Below are 27,304 nucleotides of genomic sequence, written 5' to 3'. Positions count from 1 at the left end.
ATATCACTGCTGTTTCATCGTATATACGTAAAATGGGGTTTACTTATTAACTGACATTCCTAGGTTTTGAGTGTTTCAACCGAAGACACTGAGATGTGTTGAAGTAGTTTTACCGCTTGCCCGTTGTTCAAAAATATTGTAAGAGAAGGACATTTTAATCTGGTCTAAAATATAACTAATAATTTAATTATTTTGTGTTCACAACTTTTTAAGATCCAACAGTTTTTCCCATAGGTTTCATTAATCCATGGTTTTGTCCATTCATTGCGTTCGTATCCAGTTTCAAGTGGCTATAAAATATAAATATGTATTCTGGTGGATATTGTAGCTACTTTGCAGGCCCTCTCAATAAGGAATCAAACAGATAAATGCATCGGGTGGCAAAGTGGACGAGCGAAACCTCTGAGAAAAACTGTTGTGAAAGCTAGAGCTCAGCTGATGAGCTGAATGTCACCGACACCTAGTGGACAAACTGCAGTCACACAGTCTGAGGAGAGCAGTCATTACTCATGTTGCTCATTGCCTTAGGGGCCCAACATAATATTAGCACATAAAGCATTTTTTATTTTGTTTATTACATCATTCACAAATTATTTACATCAAGAAGAATATTATACCTCTTATTTTCTGCCAAAAATTAACCAGACAAAGCTTCTGCTCTTACCATACGAATCCCAAGTGGGAGAGATAGTCAGGTCCATAAATATTTGGCCATTGACACAATTTTCCTCATTTTGGCTCTGTACACCACAACAGTGGATTTGAAAAGAAACAATCAAGATGTGTTTTAAAGGCAGACTTTCATATTCAATTCAAGGGAACATTCAAAGCAGGTGAACTATGAAGGAATAACAACAATGTGTAAACATGGACCAAAGGTAATTGGACAATCGGCTGCTCAGCTGTTCCATGGCAAGGTGTGTGTTATTTCCTTGTGATTTCATTTACAAGGCGCATATAAAAGGTCTGGAGTACATGCTGTGTAGTATTATAGCATTTGGAACCGGTTGCTGTCAACTCTCAATATTAATACCAAAGAGCTGTCAATATTAGTTTTACTTTCTACCCCTTATGGGCAGCCCTGCACACATTAGATATAGTTTTGGTAAACCATACCTATTATAAAAACTTATATGGGCATGACACCACTGGGCGTGGGAGTGTATGGCTGCCAATGGAACTGGTTCCCATGTATTAATTGATGATGTGACCATTGACAAAAGCAGTAGGATTAATTCTGAAGTGTATCGGGCAATTCCATCTACTCATATTCACCCAAATGCTTTAGAACTCATTGGACGGCGCATCACAGGGCAGATGGACAATGGCCCGCAGCATACTGTGAATGCGACTAAATACTCTTTTAAAGGAAACATGGAATGTTATGTTTAGTCAATCACTTGAAGGGAAACTGCCCAAGGAACAAGCAGGAACTGAAGACTTCTACTGCAGTAAAGGCCTGGCAGAGCATCACCAGGGATTAAACCCTGTGTCAAGTGCTGGCTATGGGTACAGACTGCAGGCTGTCATTGACTGCAAAGGATTTGCAACTAAATATTAAAAGTGACAATTTGATTTATTTAAATCTGTCCAATTACTTTTGGTCCATTCAAAAGGGGGGAACCACAAATATAATTGTAATTCCCACTCCACACACCTGATTTGGATGTAAATACCCTCAAATTAAATCTGAAAGTCTTCACTTTAGAAAATATTGATTGTTTCATTTAAAATCCAATGTGATGGTGTACAGAGCAAAATTAAATCAAATTGTGTCAATGTTCAAATATTTAAGGACCTGACCGTATCCGTTGATTATGTCTAGGCTGTGTTAACACTGGATTTTTTTCAGTGCACACAAGTAGGGAGAGAGACTGTGAGGAGATATTCACTGATTTTGACAAGCATTCTCCAGAATCCCTGATTCCTCCTTGAAAATGTATGAATGCTATATAGGGGGATAGCATTTATTAGCAGTACATTACAAAAATATTTAAAAAAGGCAAAATGTAGTTATAAACAGATATGAGCATTTTTAGTGCTCACTAATGTAATATTAGACATTTTTAAATACACATTTAAATGGTGGGTTAAATCTGTTTAAATATACATTATAAAGCATTATAAAACATTTATACTGCTTCCAAATGCTCAGTAGGGGGATTCAAAGTAAAGCGGAGTCCATTGTTATTTAGACCCTTCAACCTCTTAAAACGCATTGGTGTATTTGGAATTGAGATTTCATAAAGAAATAAAAGCAGGAGTAGCTTTTTACTGTTTTTATTGTTGCTGGAGGCTCTAATACAATATGAATCATAAGCTTTACAAAATAAAAACAAAACAAAAATACAAACAAAAAGATTCCCCTCCAAAATGGAAACGGGCAAAGGTTTCCACTGAGACACGAGGACAAACTGTGACCCCCAACAAAGACGTAGCAGGTGAGGAGAGAGAAAGAGGTTGAAGCAGAACAGAGGGGCGCCAGACCGTCATCTTATACACAGTGTAGGGGCTTGTTGGGTCGACGATGTGGGTGCAATCACCCGGTGATTATAACAGTCCATCCCCGTGTATGATAAGTCTACATGTCCACTCGCTGCAGCCCCATGCTCCCACACAGGCTTGTGTGCACGCGGACAGGAGTGGAGTAAATAGTAAAAACCTCCTAAACAAACCGAAAGGCCGCCCTCGTGTTCACACCGATTACATCGCCCAGAATAGTGACAGCTATACACTGACAGTAATAATTTTATACAAATATATCGGGGGGGGGGGGGGGCAGGGGGGGTGTCGTAGACAAAAATAGGTGCAAGAAATAAATTTTGATGTACATAATAATGAAGGCCCCGCCGAGGCCTACGCCACCTACAGCACAGTCTGTTTTCCTCGTCATGTAGGAAGAACGGGGCCAAAATCACTCGTTTGAAACTGACACAAGGACACGTCAGCTGTGAGAACATCAGGGATTATTACTACAATGACCCTCACACTGGAAGATTATCATTAACCGTGGTAATACTATCATTATATTCATAACATGGGAGAGAGGAGACAGAAGAAGAAGAAGAAGAAGAAGAAGAAGAAGAAGAAGGGGGGTGGAGAGAGACAGAGGGAGCGTGAGTGTATGGCCTTCATGGCAGACGAGATGCATGAAAATGAAACCGGACAGAAATAAAACAAAACAAAAACAAATAAAAAGCTAAGCATTTTCTCCTTTTTTGTTTTTTCCACAAAATGAACAAGAGTGCAGCACTGAAACAGGCATGGAGGGAGAGACGTAAAAGAAACAGAGAAAAGATGGCAGAGGTGAGGCGAAGAGAGTGAGAGAGAGAGAGAGACAGAAGAAAAAACAACAGTAGCAACTCTAGCTGTTTTGTTTGCGTTTGAGTGCCTCCATCAAGTCGACCTTCAGAGCCTCCTGCTTTGACTTGTCAGCCAGACCCTGAACACTCCTGTAGGGGGGAGACACAACGAGAGGAGGAATAGTGAGGTGTGTGCAAGATCATATATGAAAACAGAAGAGAGAAAGAAATAAAAGTTTCTCCAGAGATACAACACACACATTTGGTGAGTTAAAAAAATAAGAAAAAATGCAGTTCTTCACTTAAGTATTAGTTATTCTGACATCACAGTCCTGTGGAGTAAATGTGTATTATCACACACACAGGAAACATTAATGACAGGCAAATTAAACCAAAAGTTATTTTTTGGCATGCAGTTGAATCATGTGCGTTACCTATGGATGGTGTCTTACAGCAGTCTTCACCATTGAGTATCATGTGCAAATATAACAGACATCCTCTTTATCTGCTATACTTTGGTATTCAAATCTTACTCAAAGGGCTTTGATATGTATATATATATACTGTATATATACAGTCATATGAAAAAGTTTGGGAACCCCTCTCAGCCGGCATTATAATTGACTCTGCTTTCACACAAAAATGATAAAAGTGGTATGTCTTTCATTTACCAGGAACAGCTAAGTACTGGGATGTTTTCCAAACAAAGATTTTTTGAAAAGCAGTATTTAGTTTTATGAAATTAAATAAAATGTGAAAAACTGGCTGTGCAAAAATATGGGAACCCTTGTGGTCTTGCTGATTTTAATGCATGTAACAGCATGTAAAACTGAGGACTTTTAACACAACATTGGTTGGATTATGTTGTTAAGCCTTGAACCTCATATAAAGGTCTGTTTAATCATGATAAAACTTATTTTAGGTGCCTAAATGCAAGTTCCACTTCTCTTTGACTCTCTGCAGAAGTGAGACAGAATGCGATCATCAAAACAGCTCCCAAAAGATCTTAAAAACAAAGATTATTCATTGTCATGGTTTAGCGGAAGGCTACAAGAAGCTTTCCCAAAGGTTTCAATTGTCAATTTCTACTGTAAGGAACGTTGTCAGGGAATGGAAGGACACAGGCACAGTTGCAGTTAAACCCAGGTCTAGCAGACCAAGAAAAGTACAAGAGCGGCATATGCGGCGGATTGTGAGAATGGTTGCACACAACCCAAAGATCACCTCCAAAGACCTGCAAGAACATCTGGCTGCAGATTGTGTATCTGTACATGGTTCTACAATTCAGTGCAATTTGCACCAAAACATCTGTATGGCTGGGTGATGAGAAGGAAGCCCTTTCTGCGCCCACGCCACAGATACAGTTGCATGGAGTATGCAAAAGCTCATTTAGACAAGCCAGCTTCATATTGGAAGAAAATGCTTTGGACTGATGAGACAAAAATTAAGTTATTTGGTCTTTATAAAAAGCAGATGTTTTGGTGCAAATTGCGCTGAATTGTTGAACGATGTACAGATGCACCATCTGCAGCCAGATGTTCTTGCAGGCCTTTGGAGGTGATCTGTGGGTTGTGTGCAACCATTCTCACAATCCTCCACCTATGCCGCTCCTGTTTTTTTCTTGGTCTGCCATGCCTGGGTTTAACAGCCACTATGCCTGTGTCCTTCCATTTCCTGACAACGTTCCCTACAGTCGAAATTGACAATTGAAACCTTTGGGAAAGCTTCTTGTAGCCTTCCCCTAAACCATGACAATGAACAATCTTTGTTTTTCAGATCTTTTGGGAGCTGTTTTGATGATCCCATTCTGATCACTTCAGCAGAGAGTCAAAGAGAAGTGCAACTTGCATTTAGGTACCTAAAATACATTTTCTCATGATTAAACAGACAAGTATATGAGGTTCAAGGCTTAACAACATAATCCAACCAACTTTGTGTTTAAAGTCATCAGTTTTACATGCTGTTACAGGCATTAAAATCAACAAAACCACAAGGGTACCCATATTTTTGCACAGCCAGTTTTTCACATTTTATTTTATTTCATACAACCAAATACTGCTTTTCAAAAAATCTTTGTTTGGAAAACATCCCAGTACTTAACTGTTCCTGGTAAATGAAAGACATACCACTTTTTTTTTTTTTTTTTGTGAAAGCAGAGTCAATTATAATGCCGGCTGAGAGGGGTTCCCAAACTTTTTCATATGACTGTATCTCCAGTTGAACAACAAGGGGGAGGGGGGTTGTTTTCTGTTTTTATCTCAATGCAAGTGTGTTTTCCTTTGGTAGGCCCAAAGCGGTACACCCTGAATAAGCACTCCATTTCAACCTTATTAGGGCAACAAACTGCAAAACTTCAGGCGTGGTGGCTGCTTTGAATATTCCCTTATACAGATCGAATGTTAGACACGAAGGTAAACAAAACCTGCAAACATGCCTACGCAGCTGCTCAATCTTCAACACTCTGAGGAGCATGCAAATATGTCCATATAGCAAACACTCACAGACACACACACACACACACACTTGTCCATGCCAAGTTGTACCTCTGACCCTAATCAATGAAGATCTGACGCTGGGTAAGGACCTGTGACAGCTCCTTCTGGAGCTGCCTATACTTTTGGTTATCAGGCAAAGACTCAATAGATCTGGAGTGCAGAGGGGAGGAGAAATAAAAGATGGATTGACAGGAGGAAAGACAGTGAGAAGAATGGCAGAGGAAATGTGGGAGAAAGGACAATAAAATAATACGATCGGTAGGAGAGGTGAAAGAGAGGGTCAGGGGAAGGGGGAAGTGTAGTGAGAATGGATAAAATACAACTGGAAAGACGGGCAGCGGAGGTAGTTTTAAGTAAAATATCAAAGAAATGAACAATATGTTACACAGACGCTGCTTTCAGTGAGATTGGTACAGCCCCTGCAGATTGGACGAGCTGTAAAAAAGGAGATCGGGCAGTCAATATCGTTCAGAAAACCCATATAGTGTTACCTTAGGCCATTGACGATGTCCTTGGTCTTGCCAAAATAGATTTCATTCAGTGTGGAGCGAATCTTGTTCTCCATATCCTGGAAGGATAATCAAGACATTCTTAACTTCTAGCCTTTCCTGACGTTATTTTCAATATGTTAACGACAGTGTTTTAGACAATTACATTTATTGACAACATCTATCTATCTACAACATCTATTGTGTTGTGACACAGGATGGGTAATCATGTGATGGTGGCAGAAGAGTTTTACTATGATTAAGGTAATTGGTCAGTATAAAGTAGTACAATTCTACATCCTCCAAAATGATCGCAGTTTAATCAACGCCTCTGTAAAATAGAACATTATTATCTTAAATGTAGGATTAGCATTAGTTTTATTTAAGTGTACAAAATAAACTGGCAGATTAAAGCATTTAATCTGATTACAGTTGTATGCCAATGTTATTGTTTCCCAAAGCTTGTTTCACACATGTTTTACAGGCTCAGTATAATGTTTGGTAGGGTGCCATTACTAGCCAAATAAACACAAATATCCATGCTTTCACTTTAAGTGAAAAATGGTTCATCCCGATTCTGCCACGTCAATAATGGTGGCGTTGCTAGTGAGCAGAGGACATACAGTTGTGTTCAAAATAATAGCAGTGTGTTTAAAAATTGAGTAAAGATCAAAATGTGCATCATAGCTTTTATTTCCAAACACGCAAATGCATTGGGGACATTGCACATTCTATTCCAACTCCAAATATGAAGAAACATTTGTCAAATGTTTCTTCATCTTTACAGAAAGTGAAGAAAAAGGAATATTAGACAGTTCAAAAAAATAGCAGTGTTTGAATTTTTATTTACAACTCAAACATTTACTGTATCAACTGAAAAATGCATGAAGATTTAGCTTTCCTATGAATCACTGAACTAATATTTAGTTTTATAACCTCTGTTTCTGAGCATTTGTGTCGCAGGGAGCCGACCAATTTATGGCACCTGTGAACAGGTGTTTCAGCCCAGGACGATTGGACTACATTCCACAATTCCTCTGCATTTCTTGGTTTTGCCTCAAAAACAGCATTTTTGATGTTATGTTGTCACCACATAGGTTTTCTATTGGATTAAGGTCCAGGGATTGGGCTGGCCACTCCATAACGTTAATCTTGTTGGTCTGGAACCAAGATCTTGTTCGCTTACTGGTGTGTTTGGGGTCGTTGACTTGTTGGAACACCCATTTCAAGGGCATTTCCTCTTCAGCATAAGGCAACATGACCTCTTCAAGTATTCTAATGTATCCAAACTGATCCATGATCCATGGTATGCAATAAATAGACCCAACACCATAGTATGAGAAACATCCCCATAACATGATGTCTGCGCCACCATGCTTCATTGTCTTCAAAGTGTACTGTGGCTTGAATAGGGGCTGCAGACAGTTTGTCAGACGACCCCCAAGCACTGAATTCAAGCCACGGTACACTTTGAAGACAGTGAAGCATGGTGGCACAGACATCATGTTATGGGGATGTTTCTCATACTATGGTGTCGGGTCTATTTATCGCATACCATGGATCAGTTTGGATACATTAGAATACTTGAAGAGGTCATGTTGCCTTATGCTGAAGAGGAAATGCCCTTGAAATGGGTGTTCCAACAAGTCAACGACCCCAAACACACCAGTAAGCGAACAAGATCTTGGTTCCAGACCAACAAGATTAACATTATGGAGTGGCCATTCCAATCCCTGGACCTTAATCCAATAGAAAACCTCTGTGGTGACATCAAAAATGCTGTTTTTGAGGCAAAACCAAGAAATGCAGAGGAATTGTGGAATGTGGTCCAATCGTCCTGGGCTGAAACACCTGTTCACAGGTGCCATAAGTTGGTCCGCTCCCTGCAACACAGATGTGAAGCAGTTCTCAGAAACAGAGGTTATACAACTAAATATTAGTTCAGTGATTCATAGGAAAGCTAAATCTTCATGCATTTTTCAGTTGATAAAGTAAATGTTTGAGTTGTAAAGAAAAATGCAGACACTGCTATTTTTTTGAACAGTCTAATATTCCTTTTTCTTCACTTTCTGTAAAGATGAAGAAACATTTGACAAGTTTCTTCATATTTGGATTTGGAATAGAATGTGCAATGTCCCCAATGCATCTGCGTGTTTGGAAATAAAAGCTATGATACAGATTTTGATCTTGCCTCACTTTTTAAAAACACACTGCTATTATTTTGAACACAACTGTAAATCCGCCAGCAGATTGGTATCTATATAATGCAGCTTGTTAAGCCCCATGAAACGTCAGCAGAATCCGGTTCCAGTGAAACAAAACACACAGTCATTTTAGAGCAGAATCACTGCTTTAGGCAGCAGGGTACTAGCTGCAACACTGACCTCGACAAGGCGTCCAATGTTGGCGATGTGGGGTGAGGACTCTCCAACTGTCTCATCCTTTTCCATCTGGGAAAAAAAATGTTTTGTTTATAAGTGACTGACTACAGAACAACCGGACACATCAGCAGTGGGGTTTCTGTTTAAATGCCTCACCTGTCTTGTAAGGCTGCCGCCAAGGTTCATGGTACCGGAGCCAGTCTTGGTTGTCTGGAGCCACAGCATGACGGTAGAGGTGAGTTTGTAATGAGCAGTGCGGCCGCTGGACTTCTCCTGCTCGCACAACAGACATAAGAAACAATGAGGCAATCCTCCAAACTGAAGAGGATAGCTCCACTCTACTACTGTTTGAAGATTTATGATGCCGCATCTCAACCTCTGCATATCATTGATGTTTACAATAACCTGATAAATGAATCATCTACATCATAATCATTTACAGTGCAAAACAGAACGGATAATCTTTAATAATATGCTCTACTATGCAATCCTGTGCTTGGAATAATTTGAAGGACAAACATTTGAAAAACTGCCTTCATACCAGGCATTCAAATACCACAGACAAGATAGGTTTTATGAAGAATGCAACTGTTTTAGAAAGTCACGTTCTCTCTTTTATGAGTCTCATGATTATTGTGCTACATGTAAACATTGTCTGTGTTAACAACTCTATGCTCTCATTAAGGTTTCTCCCTTTTAGAGAGATAATGCATCTCAGGAAACTAAAATAAGTAAAATAAGTTTACAATTTACCGTTGCCAATTTATATTAAGCTAAGATTTTTTATTTTTATTAAATCAGAAAGACGATATTGGAGCAAGTTCAAATCTCAACCTACTTCAAGCCACCCGACCCTTCTCACCTGCACCTCCACCACATGGATGGAGTCCCAACACCCTTTGATCTTCTTGGATCCATCGCCGGCCTTCTTGATAAGAATAACTCCAGCAAAGCCATGATCCAAGTCCCAGAGGTACACGGAGGACACACCTCCCTCAAAGTACCTTAAGAACAATCAGATGTCAGAGGTCACACGTGGGCGACACTCGTGGATTACTAAAAAACTCCCTGTACGATAGCTTGGCTGGTACTCACAGGTCTCTGTACTGGTCAAAGGCGTTATTGGCTTCGACTTCGAGTTTCCTCAGGCGAGCCGAAGGCATGGCACCGTCTTCAATGGGTGGTTCATACTTATTACTCCACGGGGATCTGATGTAATAAAGAGGACAACAGAATTCAGTGTTCGTACGTATCTAACCAAATGAACAAATGTTGAGGCAATTTACAGTCTGACATCAAGCATGAAATGTCTCTAAGTCTCTACACATAGACTCCTCAGTTATACATCATATTTTTATAACTTTAACCCTATGCCCCTTTCAGACACGGAATACAAACAGTTGCTGGCTTTATCTATCCATTTATTTTACGGTAATGTTCCTTATGGCTTCATTCAGACTTGACAGGACATTTAGTTCTGTCATGTGCTAAATCACTGATACATTTTGAAATGTAACTTATTTCCCCTTGTGCTAATCAGACATGATTTCATTCAGATTTCTGCCACCTCGAACAATTTCTGGGACTTTTTGAAACGGATAATTCCACCCCCTTAATGAAGTGAGCAGCTGTGTGGACTAAAGAAAGGTTCTACTTCTAGGTTTTTAATTTCTCTCAAATTCTCTTTCTCCATTCTTTACACAACTGTTTCTGTCACTCTACATGTGAACAACCAAGTGCCTCTCGGAGAGACTATCTGAAAATGTGTGCTTGATTTTTTTTCATGTTCAAGTAAGAAATTATTGTAATGCTTGCTATTCCTTGTTTTATTTTGGTATTTGGACACAGAAGTGTGTGATGGGTTGTGTCAGTATGGTCTAAAATCAGAGGAAGCTGTGTGCAAACTTCAACTAACAGATTATAATATGTGTTTTCCAATAAATCTCAGTACATGACTGATATAAAATAGCAATACAAACAGGTGTTTCTATATTTCAGTAAAAGGGGATGTTGCATGTCTCTTAGCCAGAAATCTTATTTGATTTACTGACCATTAAAAGCCAGCTCAAACATTAGTTTTAATTACTGCCTGTGGTCCATTAGCCAATGACAGATTAATGGATCATAATGTCGTTAATGGTCCATGACTGAAGTGCAGTTAGAAACTCGACCTGTAGGAGTCGCCGTCGCGGTTGTAATCACAGAGCAGGTAGTCTTTCCCCACCACCTTGTCTCGGGCAATCTTCAGTGGCTGGTCCACAGAAGACAGGAGGTCCTCACAAAGACTGGGCACCTGGACGCAAACACAGAACGAAAAGCTTGAGACTTTAACACAACTTTCCTGCAGCACTGCAGGCTTCCTCTCAATTCCTCAGAGATCTGATTAAAAGAGTTATGTTAGTCTAGAGAGACAGTAAGACACAAAAGAAAACTTGACTAGAAGGCAAATAATAAAGTAGCCTTGAATATCATTTCTGACTTTAGGTCAGATAATAAACATAATGTTCTCGTCTCTCATTTCAGCTTCGCTCAATTAGAAAAGATTAACGAGTGGAGCTGGGACAAAATAGGAATTGTAAATGTAATAAGAGGATAAACGAGTGCAAATGACTTCTTACAGACTGACATGAACCCCCATTTCTATGTCTTCCTACATTAGAGGGTAGACACAAAGAAGGCCCTGTTTTCCTGAAAAAGTCCCCGCACGTGGCAGCCCAGACAGGGTGAGACCAGGAAAGGGGGAAAAAAACAACCAGTAGGGCAGAAAATGGAGAACAGAGACGAGAGATGTGGTACAAACAGGAAAGAGGTGATTTAAGGTGATTCTCAATCGCCAAGAAACAGTGCCTGGCAGGCAGCGGAGTTGATTGACAGATGGGATAATAACCGCTAACAAGAGGACACAGTGAAATGGGTGAGGAGAGAGTCGATGCCCGGGGGAGAGGGGTTAAGGGTGAAGGAAGAGGAAGGTGAACAGGTGGGGTTGGCAGGGGGTCTGACTGGAAAGGAACACTTCCACCCACAAAACAAGGTGCCATGCAAACACTGGTAAAAGTGTGATTTGATTTGTGTCTGATTTGTCGGACTCAGCTGAAACTGCTTTTTTACCATCCACAGAGCATGTCAAACTATTTCAAATTCAGACTCCTTTTTTTAAACAAAACACTGCATGAAGTAAACAAATTATTAATTAACACATTCATGTGTAAGATTTTTTCTTTTTTTTAAAGATATGTTTTGGCATTTCTATGCTCCATTGACAGTGCAGAGAGACAGAGGTGAAATGGGGCAGAGACTGGGGAGTGACATGCAGAGAACGACCGCGGGTGGGAATCGAACCCGGGTCTGCTGCTGGGCCCGGCCCGGGAGGGGGACGCCTTACCAACTGAGCTAAAGGCGCCCCCCATGTGTAAGATATTTTAAGTATTGGACTCAGAATTTAAGGGTGGACTTCCAGTACAAAAATAACTGCACAACGTTAAAGACAGATTTTTTTTTCCGACTTGTCACATGTTCACACTTTTCAGCGATGTGGAAGACATCTTGTGTCAAATAAATAGTTGAATCATATCTACATCCTGTGTGTTTTTTACCTGTAAGGAAATCTGACAGAATGAAACAAACACTGTAACTCACCAGGTCAATGAGGTCACTGAGGTTCTTCTCAATCTGCTGAGGAGGCAGACGCCTCATCAGGTCCAGAGCACAGTCCAGCTGCTGGTCATTCTGAAACACAAACACACAACACTCATTTCATTTCCTACAGTTAGCTGGAAGATTGTCATCAGAGCATCATTTAAATAATCCATATTCGTTTACACAACAATTCTGCCTCAGGATCCCTGAGGTGCTAGATGTTTTTATCTAAATATAATATTGGGCTTCAGCAGCCTGTTAATTCAAAATGTCCTCTTTGTGTTACTTTCCCTCTCTTGCAGGGCTAAGAGTAAACACTGTCCAGGAAAACCCAAACTTTTCTCTAAAAAATATAGAGATATTAAACTTCACAGAATGAGGACTTCAGATTTTGCTCCCAATCACTTACATTGAGAATGCATTAAGGAGGGATCAATTTGAACATGGGAAATGCTTACAGCAAGCACAGTTTCTATGTTGAAGTTGAAACTATTCTCTCAACCACGAAAAAATTGACTAGTTTTAAGGAAAGCTCACTTTAATTAGTGTGCACTGTGGGGCTGAAAAATCTAGGAAAATATATGAATGATTTGGATAAAGACTACTGGCATAATCTATTTTAAAAAATGACGCAATGCCCATTACTTCTCCATAACAGTACAATGATAAAGACATGATGTATTTTGTATGAGGGTGTTAGAGAAATATTCACACCCTCGCAGGCAAACTCTGTTTGCACTGAGAATACAGACACAATATTTCGAGCTCAGTTGACTGAACAGTACTCATGATGTGTCATGTGAGAATTTGCAGAGCAAAACGATCCGTAAGTAATGATGAAATAACAATTAAACTCCTAAATTCTGAGCAATTTGAATCCCAAAGTTCACAAAACTGTTCTGTGGGTAAAACTTTTAAACACCCATCTCTGACGAAATCCAAATCAGTCAGTCCATGGCACAACTAGATTGGATTAAGACCGAACTAGACACTCGAACGGACCGTGTCACTTGTCTGAGTATACATGGCCTTTCAGGAATCGGATACATGTCCGATGCATGGCTGTCTCCACTACGCTAGGTGGCGCTGTAGCCCTTTCAACAAGTGGTTACAGAGCCACATCCGGTTCACTTCCGGCAATAACCCATGGTGTCGCCTAAAACGCTTAAGGCCAGGACACACCGGTCCGACTACCGACCGTCGCCCGAAAATGGAGTCTGCCGTTTCAGGCTGCTCCAGTCTCCCCGTCGCGGCCAAAAAAGTGCCAAGAACACACCGAGCCGACTACTGACTTTCCGTACACTCTGCGCTTGCGCGGGACGTAATGTCTCCATAACAGCAGGCGGCGCTAATCTGTATTTTGGCCCAAAAAAATACGGAAGCCGGAAATGATGGGACAGCTCGCCAGACCATAAACATAGATATAAATACGTATTTATATATATGGACCATAAAGAGCACCATTTTTAGCAGAGAGTGTCGAGCATGGTGTCGAGCAGTCAAGAAGGGTTGCATGCGAGTACTCGCTGAACGAAACATACAAACACATTAAAACAATGGCTAGCGATGCGATACTGTTGTCAGCTGTTTGTGCTACCCGCCTCACTTCCGGGCTTCACTGATCGCTAGCCCTCTACCAATCAAATTGCTCCTACTGAAAGACTGCCCGACGTCGACTGAACATGTTCAATCGGCTGAAAAGAAGCCCGACGACATCTACGACGGCACCGAACACACCAAACAGATTCGTGTCCCCGCCCCCTCCAGACTCTCCGACCATGTCCGATGGCCGATTATCGGGCCGGTGTGTCCTGGCCTTCAGTCACACAAGCGCAGAACGAGAAGTAGTGATGGTGTGAATGTGTCAAATCTTTCTGGCCAAATGCTTCACCAAAAAGCCCCATTTAACAGCTTATTTAGGAATACTGACATCTGCTGGTATGTTACGGTAGTGGCCCTCTTATTTCACGTAGCGAGCATAGATAATATATAAAAGCGAGGCAGTCGCATGATTTCAGAAAACGGGGCTTCTTTTGTCTTTACTGTGACAAACGATACAGGCCTCAAGACAGGCTTCATCTGGACACGCCCCCTTTGCGCGACACAGGCTTCGGGGCTTTCGTGTTGGACGTAACATCACTAACGAGAAGTCCGATATGCGATATCCGATCCCTGTATACATGCAGAGAGAATGACAACTATGAACGAATTATCTAGGTGTTCTTATCCTACTTCACTTGTCCGTTAATGTTCCGATTTGTGTGCGAAGTAGATCGGATAAAGGTGTTTACATGCATTTTACAAGTCCTGTTGAAGTCTTATTCGTTTATTTATCAGATTATGAGTCTACATGTAAACGCACTGAGTGATGTCAGCGCAAATATTGTCCTTCCGCTGTCAAAGGACAAGCTTCATCTGGCCGTGGCTTTGACGCACGTCAGTGGATCCCAGGTGAAACATTAGGCGGCAGATATGGCGCTGAATCACTATCAGTTAATCATAAAACAGCATCAGGAGGATGAGGTGTACGGAGGTGAAGTATAAACAGGACACAATCATCGTGAAACAAACTCTAATTTGATATATTTTAACACGTTTTTCATGCTGGTAAAACAATAATGTAGCTTTACAATTTGGGGTCAGCCATGATAAGCTTTGTTAGTAATTATTAGGTGAATTTTTCTTGCTGCACAAAGATTTCAAGTCCAGTCAGCACAAGTGGCATCCTGACCATCCTATGGGTGTTGGTAATGCAGTGATATGAAAATAATCCCTCACCATCTACCACCCAGTGATAAATGTCAATTGTTTGTGTTATAAATGTGAGACCAAGCAGAAAAGAACTAAAGGCTACTTGGAACTTGAGGGATCCATGGTTTCTCATAAGGAATTGGCCTCTGGCCTCTGACCCGCAGGGCAGTGTTGTTATTTTAAACGTCTCTACTTTTAGCCAGCTTGTTAAAACTCAAATGGTTTTCATTTTTCCCTAGCACGTGAAGCTCTGATTAATTACTGCTAAGTAAACATAGTTTTCAATCAAACAGGTCCCCGCGCATCTGTAACAAAGTAGTTGTTGGTTTGGCGCTCTTTATTCTAGATGAAATTAGGAAAATCCACCATTTGAAAATTAAAGGTCACAGAAAATGATGATCAATGTAGTAACTAAAACTGAAAAGTTCAATGTTTGTTTGTTTCAATCATCACAGTCTACAAAACCAATGACCCAGAAGTCAATTGAGTGTCTTAGGGCGATTTCACACCTGCATCATAATGGGATGAGGAAGACGATTAACTTCCTGTAGTTTCTTTCTGTAATATTCTCGCATTGAAATTCAGGAATTTAGTTCAGGAACTAATTTATTGCTCCCGCCCCAGACACATCTGACCAATGAGCGATAAAAAAACTTTTTAAATACAGCCTAACTGAAGCTAATTCCTTTTTTGGTTACATGTTTGAGCTGTTTACTGAGGCTTGTTTGGTTACGTACTCAGTCTCTCAACATGTTTTTGATAATGTGGTCTACGTTCCCAATAAACCACAGTTTATAAAGCGGTGGGCCAAGTCTTTGCAGATAAACATTCCTGCATGTTGTATCCAGTAGGCAACATTCCTAAAAATAAGTCTATGATGGTTTTCCTCATTTAGCAGCACTTCTAGGATAAATAGTATATCATAACTTAACTTTTCTTTACGCAGGAATGTCAAATACGACTAAATAAAGATGATCATGAAAGAGAACAGAGAGTATTGCATAGCTTATCCCCCAAGGGGTTTCTTCCCTCAGTAAGCAGCAGGATTATTAGTGAGCATGGGAGGACGGACCAGCCACAACACGAAACTTTGGGGAATGTGTGTTAGCTGTGTAATAGAAGAGGCGAAAATCCTGTTTTCCAGCAAACACTAACTGTGCCACAGTCAATTTCCCTTGATCATTGTCAAACAGTGCTATCACGGACTATCACTTAAACATAATTGTGACGTAACTGTTTTTACCTGTTTGCTTTCAACATATCATTATAGTAGGGACTATTGTTATGAAAGCCCAGGGATGAGAATTATATCCCGACATGATAAGCCCACTCATATATCTACCATCAAAAACGGAAAGAAATATGTTTATGAAGAATGAAGGAATATGAAGAGCAGCTTGCAAGGCTCATCCAAAACCGATGGAAAATGTTTTGATTTTGCCTCGGAAATCATCTTAAAATCGCTTCTGTCATTATCAATATCAGCAACTACAGTGCAGAGCGATAGTTTTACGACAGCCAACTTATTTGATTGTTATACCCAGTTAATATGCCTTCCTTTTAGATGTCAACAAACACCTCTGCCTTAGCTTATCTATGAAGTAACTCCTCCTCAGTGCACACCTAACAGAATGTAGTTGTGCAGCTGCTAGTGGGGCAAATGACAAAGACATATAAAGTAGATAACCCCCTTTCCATAAACATTTTTCTTAAGGGCGACCCAGAACATAGCAAAAGTTTCTAAACACTGTCTAACATGCCCTTTCCTCGCCTCTCAGGCTGTTTTTTTGCCTGCTTTGAATTCTCTCGCATCTGATGAATCAGCCTGCTCGATCAGACACCTGCACTCCTTGACGCTGTGTTTACCAGCGCTCCTGTCTCCGTGTAAACACTAGCTCAGACCAACAACTCCCGGGGTCAGGGGAGAGCGGCGAGGCTGAGCCAGTAGGATGGATGAGGTGAGGCCGAGGAAAGTGGGCGACTGCAGAGGAAAACCAGCTGCTCTTCCCAACTCAGGCACACTAGAATTAAGGCCATGTGGAAGTACTACAAATGTTAGCTATCAACCGTGTGGAAGCACAAGATGGTGGTCCTTTAAGCTAGAGTGGTTCAAGACAGATAGGCCAATTAGTTTTTGTCAAGCAGGAATACAATAATAATTAGTGATGTCACTGCCACATAAGCTTAAGGGCCTTGAATAAACAATAGTTGCTGGTGCGTTTTGTGGGGATTGTCCGCGTTTAATATTTTGCAAACAAAATGGAGACAAAGTCATGATAAAACTCGCAGGGCAGGGGACCCTTAGCAGAAGAGGTTGACAGCTTGTCATGGTTAGGAATAGGAGGAGCGAGCAGTCTTATTTTAGCTACAGGCAACCCGGCGCTTGACTATTTTAGCCTACTTGTGTAGTGCACGACTGGAGGACCAAGGGTGTGTGTGGAGGGGGGTGGGGGGGACTTTATATTAGTATCCTATTAATACTTTTCATGAACTTGTGTCATATCCAAAACATCCTGTGCTAACTTTGTGCCTACGGGGCATCTAGCCATGTCTACTAACAGCTAGCTACTGGCTAATTAGCTGTTGTAATAAACAGTGTGTTGGCTTTACCACGAAACTAATGTATCCCTACCCTGTATGCAGAAGTTTTGCAAACAGTGCATATTGGATGTGCAGCGGTGATTTACACTTGGATCCCCTGTTGCCACTCTCGGGTTACCACCCAGCGCTTCCAGACAGCGTTAGCCAAGCCTAGCCTAGCTCCGTTAGCACTAGCCCCACGGAAACCCTGTCTCCCCGTCCCCGTCTCTCCCAGCCTGCTCTGCCGCGGCCCTTACCATGTCTGCGGCGGTCTGTGGCGGTCTCAGTGGGGCAGGGGAGCGCGATTTCACCGTCGACTGTACACCTTAGTTTTCAGTGGTTCAACAAAACGCTCCTCTGGTTTCTTGTTGTTTGTTTTATAAGTCCCCCCGCGGAAGATGTTTTGTTCGCCTCTCCCTCTGAACCCAGCCCTGTCAGCGAAATTCACTTCCTCAACCGGGCTACAGGAAGGAGGCTACAGTCACACAAACAGGCCCCGGTTTGCATGTCCGGGTCACTCCGGGCTTTCTCTGCAACAGCCAATGGCGAAGGAGCAAGAAATGCATTGCCAAGTATGGAAAGAGAGGAGTGGTGCAGTAAATATGCAGGCAGAGAGTGAAGTAGATACGAAAATACACTGAAGGAGCTACACAGGCACCCCTGCTTTAGCGGGGACTGGAAATTGATAGGCCTATAATGTGATGTAAACTGAAAATTCTGCTCCTGTCAGTCATTACCAAGTCGAAATGATTTATTTGTTTACTATTTACAACCATTGTTTCTGCTTATCTTTTCTTTATCTCGTGACATATGTTTTGTTTAGTGGAATTATCATAAAATGGTTGCAAAATGATCTTCAAAATGTTTTTATTCTCCATATTGTCTTTTTACTATTTTTGTTTTAACTTTATCCTATTTATTACTGGCTTTGTAGGCCTACATATTAACACATTTCATATGCTATTATTCTGAAAACGGTCTTAGAATGATTTTATTGTATTTGGTTCATTGTGGAATATGAATATTCCCTTATTAGTATTATGCAAGAATGATGCAAAGTAGGCTATAGGCTACAAGCTGTAATTAGTTGGTAAATGTTTAAAAATATTTATGTGTGTTAATGATCATTCATAAGGTGTTTTTGTGGATTTTGCGAAATCTGTGGTGGATTTCTCGAATCAAAAACCTGAGGAAATGAGTCCTTGTAGTCGTGTACGGATGTGTTGTAGAATATACTGCGGATCACATCGAAAATGATCTCTTTCACCTGCCTTTAAGTTAATTGTTTGGTTTTTGGGTTTGACAATGTAAGCCACTCTACTGACAGTCGTACAGCAAATTAGATTGAGTTACACACTGGCTTTGGATTTTAACGCATGCCTTTTATGATTTTTCTGTGGACTAAATGAAACCCAGAAGTTAGTTTTTAGTGTTCAAGAATAGGAATCGGAGAATTAATATAGAATCCCCACATCCAAGTCTGGGTTAAAGTTTAACAGTGACAAATGGGGTGCACCTCCATGTAGCCTATTTTTTATCATGTGATTCATAAATATTTGTAATTTTATAGTAAAAATAATTAATAAGATCTATAAGGCAGCTTTCATGAAACATAAGGACATTTGGATGCTTAAAACCTAAAAATAAATCTCCATGTCTAAGTTATCACAACATTTTACGGATGTGCTTTCTATCCCAAAACCATGTATGTATCCTCGATTGTTTGTAGATTGAGAAACCTGTCTGTAAACCCCAGCAACATCTGTATATTATTGCCTGTGGGAGGCACCTCTCTGACTTCCATCATCGAGTCTGCTGGAAAACAGGGGGAGAAATCCAGCTACAATTCCAGAAAATCTAATACTCAATGCAAAAATGTTTTAGGAAAAACTATAGGCCTAAATCTTTTTGGAATAGTGTCTCATTTGGTTTCTCAAAACATGCCACATTTAATTTATCTTGCAGCCGAAAACACACTCTACAAAATAAATGTAGGCTAATAATACAGAAGATATTTAAGTCAGTCAGACACTAAAATGAAAGCAACAAATGTTATAAAATTGGTTTTGTAGGTTATCTAGCCTATACGATTAACAATGTCAAAATGAGCTGCAAAACATATAGGCCTAAAGTAACATCAGTTGAGGGGGACAATCAATCAGGCTATAATGCCTGAGATACACCTTTCTGAAAGTGGAACGTGTGATATAGACTATAGTATAGACCAACTATAGGCTAGGCCTAAAAGAACGATATAATCTTGTTTTATTTGGTGCTGAACAGAAATTAAGCGTCAGTAGTGCTGGGGTGAGTTCACACCGTTCACACGACCTTTGCATTCCTCTCGCGATATTTTGTAGAGCTTCCTCCTCGCACTTGAAAACATGGCGGACGAACACGGGCGCAAATGGGACCGCTGTCTTGCTGATACAGCCGTGAAAACAGGTGATTGTCTCTTCACACATCTGTTGTCATTGTTTAACGCTTTCATTAGGCACCCTGCAGCATATTACAGTTGGTGAATAGGCTGCGCTATAGGTCAAGGGGGTCATTTTCTACGGGACATTTGCGTGACCATGCTAGAACTGTACTGAGGTCAACTTGAATGAATACTACGTAAACCTGTTTTGTTTATATTGGGGAGGCGGGTATTATCTTTAAATATGTACACTTAGTTTTTTTTGACAAGCTAAGGTGTGTGTTTTTGTTAACTGGCTGTTTAGAGTAGGCCTATGTGGACAGAGGGACTGGTAGAGTAGCCTAATGGAGGATGTATCAGCCTTAAATAATTATTTTTGTTATTGTTATGTTTTTTCGATTCCCAGACTGAGTCCCCCCCCCCCCTCCACTCTTTCCATCACTCAGACTCAGAGCCTAATCATTATTATACAGTTCCCCACTTAAAACTGCAGCATTGTCTTTACACATACATATGCCTACAAACAGGGTACAAATTAGCAGAAGCCCTTGCTTTGTTGAGACTGTCAGAGCAATGAGTGAATCTGACAACTCTGTTCACAAACACCTAAACCATTGGATAACTGCTGAATCTATCATGAAAGGGAGTGACCTTGTGATTCCTCTGCTCCTACCCTCTTTGCATACAGTGTTTTACTAATGCAGGTGTTCTGTTGTAAGATAGAACAAGTATAAAATGAAGATTTAAAGCTCCCATATTATACATTTTCGTTGCTATTATACACCATATTATATGGTCTTAGTGGTCCCTAATACGTTTTTCTTTAATTGTTTGCTGAAAAAAACTTTCAGATAATTTATTGTACTATGCTGATGTTCAGCTAATCTCACAATGGCCTGTTTTTTTAAAAGAGCTGCAGCTCCCCTCGTAAATACACAATCTTTGAGCTGCCCCCGCCCCCTGTCCGGAAGCGAAGCCAGATATGCCTCGCCCTCTGTCTGTCAGGGCCGTGGATCAATAAGAAATAGGGGTGTGGGCTGCACAGTGGAAGTAGCCTGGCACTACCAGACCATCGTACTTCATTTCATTTGTACAGAAGGTCTGGAAGTGCTGTAATTGGCAAACGTTCACTCACTTGGAGGCGGGTGTCTGTTGAAGTTTAAAACTATTGGATCTGCGCAGTGCCACTCTGGATTATCCAACCAATCGCATAACGTTTGGTCGTGAGCCGGCTGTTGACGGTGCGTTCAGGGAACTCGGAAATTTCTGACTTCACTACATATTGTAGTCTATGGATCTACCGGTACCTGGCAACGGTAACTTGCTAGAGCCTAACGTTTAGTTATTTGGATGAGAAAGGTTGTAGGCGTCCATACTTTCCCGAGCAGATGCACTGGAACACAGACAGGTCGGAACTCGGAACTAACAAGTCGGAAGTTTCTGAGTTCCGAGCGTAAGGGAACGCAGCATTCAACTGAAACTGGAGCGCGACTTCGACCCTCATCGTTCTCAGCTACTTCCTCTGTTCGCTGATTGGATACTCAGAAATCTGTTCGGAAAAATCTCACTAATACGCCCCACCACTAGACTGACTACTGAAGGGAAAATTAAATTTGGGCGGAAGTAGCTAGGCGGGCGGAGCCAGGCTACAGTGGAAGCTTCTGGCTTTCCAGTTTGTGAGGTCAGAAAAGGGGAAAATTCTGACTGGAGTATATTGGGGGGGAGGGGTGGGGGTTTCAGAAAGGGGGAGAGTGAGAACAGGAGATATTGTTATTTTTTGTAATATTTTGGCAGTCTCTAGGCACACCGTGGACCCATGGATATGTTAGAACACATTTAAAAAGTGCATTTAGCATAATATGTGACCTTTAATGTGGAAACATGAAAAAAAGATGGCCTTTCAGCTTTATCCAGCTAAGTGTGAATGTACTCTCTATAAGTGTCCTCCTACATATAACTGTCTTTAAGCCAATGGGTGATGGGCTTCTTGTTTCTATTCGTTTAAGCACTTCTCCATTTCCCCCCGCATATGATGTTGTACTTGGATCTTAAGTCGTGTTCACATCCAATAGTCGGCTTCTTTGTTGCACATCAGTTGACTTGAGATCTGATACATTTAGTGTTTTAGATGGTTCGGTTCGCGTTCACAAAGGCAAAACTCAAACGGACTATATTGTAAACAAGTGTGTTATTAAGTGTGCTAAATAACTTAATAACGTGCATTTAATGAAAGACAGCAAAGTTATGCATAAATACTCCTCTTCCTGTGATTAGTGTGGATGGGGTTCGCACTCATCCGTCATCACTAGGATCCGCTCCAGAGTCAAAGCCTCGGACTGCAAACCAACCCAAATTAGCCGCACCAAGGGCTTAAAGGTCACATATTATGCTAAATGCACTTTTTAAATGTGTTCTAACATATCCATGGGTCCACGGTGTGCCTAGAGACTGCCAAAATATTTTAAAAAATAACACTCTCCTTTTCTCACTCTCCCCCTTTCTGAAACCCCCACCCCTCCCCCACCCAATATACTCCAGTCAGAATTCTCCCCTTTTCTGACCTCACAAACTGGAAAGCCAGAAGCTTCCACTGTGCAGCCCACACCCCTATTTCTTATTGGTCCACGGCCCTGACAGACAGAGGGCGAGGCGTATCTGGCTTCGCTTCCGGACAGGGGGCGGGGGGAGCTCAAAGATTGTATATTTACGAGGGGAGCTGCAGCTCTTTTAAAAAAAATAGGCCATTGTGAGATTAGCTGAACATCAGCATGGTACAATAAATTATCTGAAAGTTTTTTTCAGCAAACAATTAAAGAAAAACGTATTAGGGACCACTAAGACCATATAATGGTGGTGTATAATAGTACCGAAAAGTGTATAATATGGGAGCTTTAAACGCTCCAGGGTTCGTTTAAACAGCACTAAACAAAGCTGGTGTGAACACACCCTTAAATACTCAAATACTTAGACTGGCAAACAATCTGTCCCGAAAGACATCAACTTCAGCCCAATAAATAAATGTTTCTCGCTATGAGGAAAAACAGCTGTATTGTGGCATTTCATTGAGGTTGCTCAGTGTATCAAACTACCAGCTGTGCCACAGCGTCTCTTGTATCCAGAAAAAACTCTGCAGCATATATTCCACTCAGGGGGATGTTAAAAGTGTTTTCTATTGTCTTAACTTCCTATGATGGTTCAGGTTGGTATCCTCTTGTTCCATTTACACAACGTTTGATATTTAGTGCCACAGGCTCAAGTTGTGTGTTAGAGTTTGAAATTGGATTCTAATAATTAGAGAGCTGCAATATACTTGTACTTACAATATAATTGCAAAAAACTATTAGATTAGACATTAGATATTTCAGTCAGCGTTGGACCAACCCACAAACCTACTTTTCCTTATAACAATAACACTAGCATGGATAAAATCGGAAATGAAAACATTCAACTATTAGTAGATTTGCATAATTTAAAGGAAATTATTAGTATTAGTGACGTTGAGTTTCTAGAAAAGCACTATAAATAGTGTACGATATATTATTATTATTTCACAGTGATGATGACCTAGTTACTTAAGATTGTTTCTTTCATTTACGCTGTGCACATCCTAAACAATGTCCCCTCCAACACACAGATCAATAATTAGTTCTACAAAGAAATGTGCTGACACCGGCTGACACTAGGGATGGGAGGATAGGTGCTGTTGTTTTTTCACAATAAAAGTCATAATATGTTGTTGTTGTGAATTTCCATTATCGGGATAATCGTGAATATACTAATCTCAAAAGAGACTTTATCAAAAAGCTCACTAACATACAGTTCATAGAGACAGACTGTATGAAAAAGGTGCAGTCCTCTATTTATTTACTGATTTATTTTGAATTGCCTCAAGGGGGTGCTGTATCTCTGCAGTCATTCCTTAATCTTTAACTTGTCACAGTGGATGAAGGCTCGGTCAACCCATTGTATCTCCCAAAAAAAAAAGATCTAAGATTGTTTGGGATTTTTCCTTTCTGTGACGCAATAAATAAATAAGGCAGGAATCTCAAATATTTTGGCCAGGAAAATTGTGACACAAAATGTTTATTTTATTGCATGCCTGTCACATAATTTTAAAAAGAAATGTTGAGCAAAATACATTTGCCAGAAAGTTATACCACTACATTTGTATCTACATTCACATAATGACTATGCGTGGGAAATCAATGTCTTAATCAACTGTTTCCAGAAAAATATGTCAAATGAATAAAAAATAAAAAAGACAAACCTCTGGACTAGCTGGTAAAACCTCCTGAATACTTTCTGGCCTGTGGGTTATACGTTTCGTTCTACTCCAGCACAAATGTTTTTGTTATAATCTTTCCCCTTTGGAGATGTTGATCTGCCCTCATATTTTGCCAATGCTTTTACTGTATTATTGTCGGTGGAAAATCAGAGACTCTGGCTGCAGAGCAAAGAAAGACTGAGGCTGCAACCTTAAATAAACCTAATCTCTGCCTGACGTGGACACAGAGGACAATGATTAGTGGTTGATCTGTACTGATAAATGATCTTTTGTGGTCTTGTTTGACATGTTTAAGTCTTGTAACAGAGAACAGTCTGAGGGATCTGGTTCAGGCAAATCTGTCATGCCGCATAACTCCCTGAATCCAATTAAGAGTCGGTGGGGCCCAAATGGCTGTTTTTATGTGTTTTCTGTGCTGGCTGGCCTGCTGTTGGGTGTGGTGTGGCCTGCAGCGAGGTGGAGTTAAATGCACAAACACATTCCTCCTCAAGATCCCACTCTGGTCTTTGTACTTCTTACGACTTTGCCAACTTCTGTGCCAGCGACGGATCTTCTGCTTGACCATATACTGGGTGAAGGCATCGCTTACCTGCATATTGGCCTGTCACGTCTCCGGCCCCATTGACACTGTTGTTGCTTTTTTTTACCCCATTCCCCCCTCTCTTGTGCCCCTTTTCTGTTTTTCCTTTCTTTCTTGGAACTTAATGCTCTGGCTGCTTTTTCTCTTCTCTCTCTTTCCCTAATGAGAAATGTCTTGCTTACTTGTACTATTTACCAACTCTTGCATCACACATAATACCGAACCCCAGCTGACCTCATTACAAAAGATTTCCATTTATGCCAGCCGCTTTTTTATGCTGGATCATCAGACATGATCACATTTCCCCGGGACTTAAGTAAATCTTTTGGATGTGTTGTTTAATCACTCCTCTCGTACTTTGTTTTTCTTTTTCTTTGCAGTCACTGGCCTTGGTGTGGGCCTTGTGTTCTCCGTCCTTTTCTTTAAACGTGAGTTCTCTCTCTTAATTTCAACTGCTCAATTCTTTTTTTATTCTTTGAATTTTTTTTAAAATCTATGGACAAATGTTTTCTCCCCCAGGCCGCACATGGCCGGTCTCATTTGGTTCAGGTTTGGGACTTGGCATGGGATACACCAACTGCCAGAATGACTTCAAGTCCCCGTACCTCATTCATGGCCACATGGTAAAGGTGAGCAAGGATGTTAAAATGTATAGTTTGTCAGAGGTTTGGGACACATCAACACATATTGCTGCATAATCTGTGTGTGTGTTCATTTACAGGACCAGTAGTGAAGGACTGAAGATGATGAGGATTTGCCATGAAGTTGCTCATCTATATTTGTGTTGCCCTCATTGATTTGATGCACATTTCTGTCCTGGCACTTATATCCAATGATGTCCACGTTGTGTTTACCAAAGGGGCATTCGATGTATATATTATAAAGTGATTCTGGAAAAGTTTCTGTCTTTGTGCCTGTTTTTCTGTGTGCATGTTTTCAGAAGAATGAAATGTGTTTGCGGGTGGGAGGTAATTTTGTGTTAATGAGCTTGGCGACTCGAACTCCTGCTGTTTTGGAATGAGGGCCGGGTTCAGCATCTGCAGCCCTGTTACAGAGTGGGAGGATAAAAAGTTCCGTGGAATGATGGAATAAAGGAAATACTTTTGGTGGTAGACTACAGCTTGTCTTGAAAGACACTTATGTTTGCATGTGTCTTGACATGATCTTCAACCATGCTAGACGAAGCAATTGCACAAAATGTCATGCTTTGGAGTCTTGTTTAAAGTTGCGTGGGTTGTACAAGTGTTTGCTGCGTCTGTTTTCGTCACAGGGAGTTTGAAAAGCACACGTCTCCATACCAGGAGGGATCTCTTACGTTGTGTATTCATTGGCAGTGTGTCTGTTTGGTGAGATTGTTTTGAGTGTGATTGATTACTTATGTGTGGTTGCACGGTCCTGCAAGGAGAGAAGAGGGATTGTTTGTGTGAGTGTGCGCACACGGACACATTTATCGAGCCCCCTGGTGAAACAGAATCCGTGGAATGCAGAGGAATGCCTTTTCTGGACTGGAGCTCGGTCTTATTGCAAACAGGTGAGTTCTGCACTTTGCACTCTGAACATAACACATGGTTTACACTTTCATTGGCACATGCACTCTCCCTCTGTTAAACACACACACACACATCTTCCCTGCCTATCATATTAACAGTTATCCCAGCGATGTAAGCACATAATGAGCAATGTCAGATATAAAGCCTCGTCAATCGTCCCCTGTCCATTAAAATATTTGTTTGCAAGTGAAGCGTGAAACAGATGGGGGTAGAACACCTGTAAGCAATACTGCAAAGGGTAGGATGAAGTGCAGGAATGGGGTGTGTAAGTGTGAAGAGGGACCAGTGACATAGCTGGGGTGTAACAGGGCAGAAAAAACCTAAAGGCCATACCTGTCCGTGCCTGTCTAAGAAATTCTCCATGATGAATCATATGTATTAGTCTAATAATGTGACCTAATAACGTTTGTATATCTAATCTCCCAAAGCTCGACAGGTGAGTGTCTGGCAGGGAACGTAAAACAAGACATCTGCTGCTGCGTTGAGTTTTAAATCTTTCAGATTAAGCAACAATTGTTCCACCTGTACTTTATATTTCACTTTGTGCAACTACATCTTTTTCAGATGGAAACAACTGTAGGCTACTCTTTGCTGAACTTTAGCAAATTTAAAGTTGAGGTTATTGCTTTTTGTTGTTGCAGGTAACGATTTGGCGTATGAAACGTTACTCGAAAATCAATTAAACACATTAAACACAACAGTGCATTGCTATGGATCAAACTTCCCATTTGTAGGCTGTGACATTATCAAGTAGACTTGGCATCACTTAGTTCAGTCCCAACCAGTGGTGGAGGAAGTGTTAAAAAACTGTAACATACTGTATACTGCATGTTAACA

General features: G+C 40.8%; 2 protein-coding genes across 3 annotated transcripts; one reads left to right on the top strand and one right to left on the bottom strand.

Moving 5' to 3' along the window:
- Window positions 1-2,264: 2,264 nt before the first annotated feature.
- capzb (capping actin protein of muscle Z-line subunit beta) lies at window positions 2,265-18,089 on the bottom strand. Of its 2 annotated transcripts, none has more exons than XM_080025811.1 (9): window positions 17,891-18,089; window positions 12,303-12,392; window positions 10,838-10,959; window positions 9,762-9,875; window positions 9,529-9,670; window positions 8,823-8,939; window positions 8,670-8,735; window positions 6,289-6,365; window positions 2,265-3,452 (listed from the first exon to the last, which is right to left on the bottom strand). In XM_080025811.1, the coding sequence occupies exons 1-9, from the start codon at window positions 17,891-17,893 to the stop codon at window positions 3,365-3,367; spliced, it is 819 nt and encodes a 272-aa protein (XP_079881937.1). In that variant the 5' UTR covers window positions 17,894-18,089; the 3' UTR covers window positions 2,265-3,364. The 2 variants fall into 2 exon arrangements, with proteins under 2 accessions (XP_079881937.1, XP_079881936.1); XM_080025810.1 differs by lacking the exon at window positions 2,265-3,452 and adding an exon at window positions 5,839-5,947.
- Window positions 18,090-20,007: 1,918 nt separating this feature from the next.
- LOC307248921 (MICOS complex subunit Mic10-like) lies at window positions 20,008-25,818 on the top strand. Its single transcript, XM_080025471.1, has 4 exons — window positions 20,008-20,078; window positions 25,298-25,345; window positions 25,437-25,546; window positions 25,639-25,818. The coding sequence occupies exons 1-4, from the start codon at window positions 20,018-20,020 to the stop codon at window positions 25,645-25,647; spliced, it is 228 nt and encodes a 75-aa protein (XP_079881597.1). The 5' UTR covers window positions 20,008-20,017; the 3' UTR covers window positions 25,648-25,818.
- Window positions 25,819-27,304: the final 1,486 nt, after the last annotated feature.

This window comes from Ammodytes marinus (assembly GCF_949987685.1).
Source record: "Ammodytes marinus genome assembly, chromosome: 4".
Lineage (NCBI taxonomy): Eukaryota > Metazoa > Chordata > Actinopteri > Uranoscopiformes > Ammodytidae > Ammodytes > Ammodytes marinus.
The sequence above is the reverse complement of the archived record's forward strand: the minus strand, read 5'-3'. Positions and strand labels throughout refer to the sequence as shown.

Coding starts and splice junctions, on each gene's coding strand:
- capzb (XM_080025810.1), bottom strand. Junction 9,671..9,761: donor TTTGACCAGTACAGAGACCT/GTGAGTACCAGC, acceptor ATTGTTCTTAAG/GTACTTTGAGGGAGGTGTGT. Junction 8,736..8,822: donor GCGGCAGCCTTACAAGACAG/GTGAGGCATTTA, acceptor TTTTTTTCCCAG/ATGGAAAAGGATGAGACAGT.
- LOC307248921 (XM_080025471.1), top strand. CDS start 20,018: ATGGCGGACGAACACGGGCGCAAATGGGACCGCTGTCTTGCTGATACA. Junction 20,079..25,297: donor TGATACAGCCGTGAAAACAG/GTGATTGTCTCT, acceptor TTTTCTTTGCAG/TCACTGGCCTTGGTGTGGGC. Junction 25,346..25,436: donor CTCCGTCCTTTTCTTTAAAC/GTGAGTTCTCTC, acceptor TTTCTCCCCCAG/GCCGCACATGGCCGGTCTCA.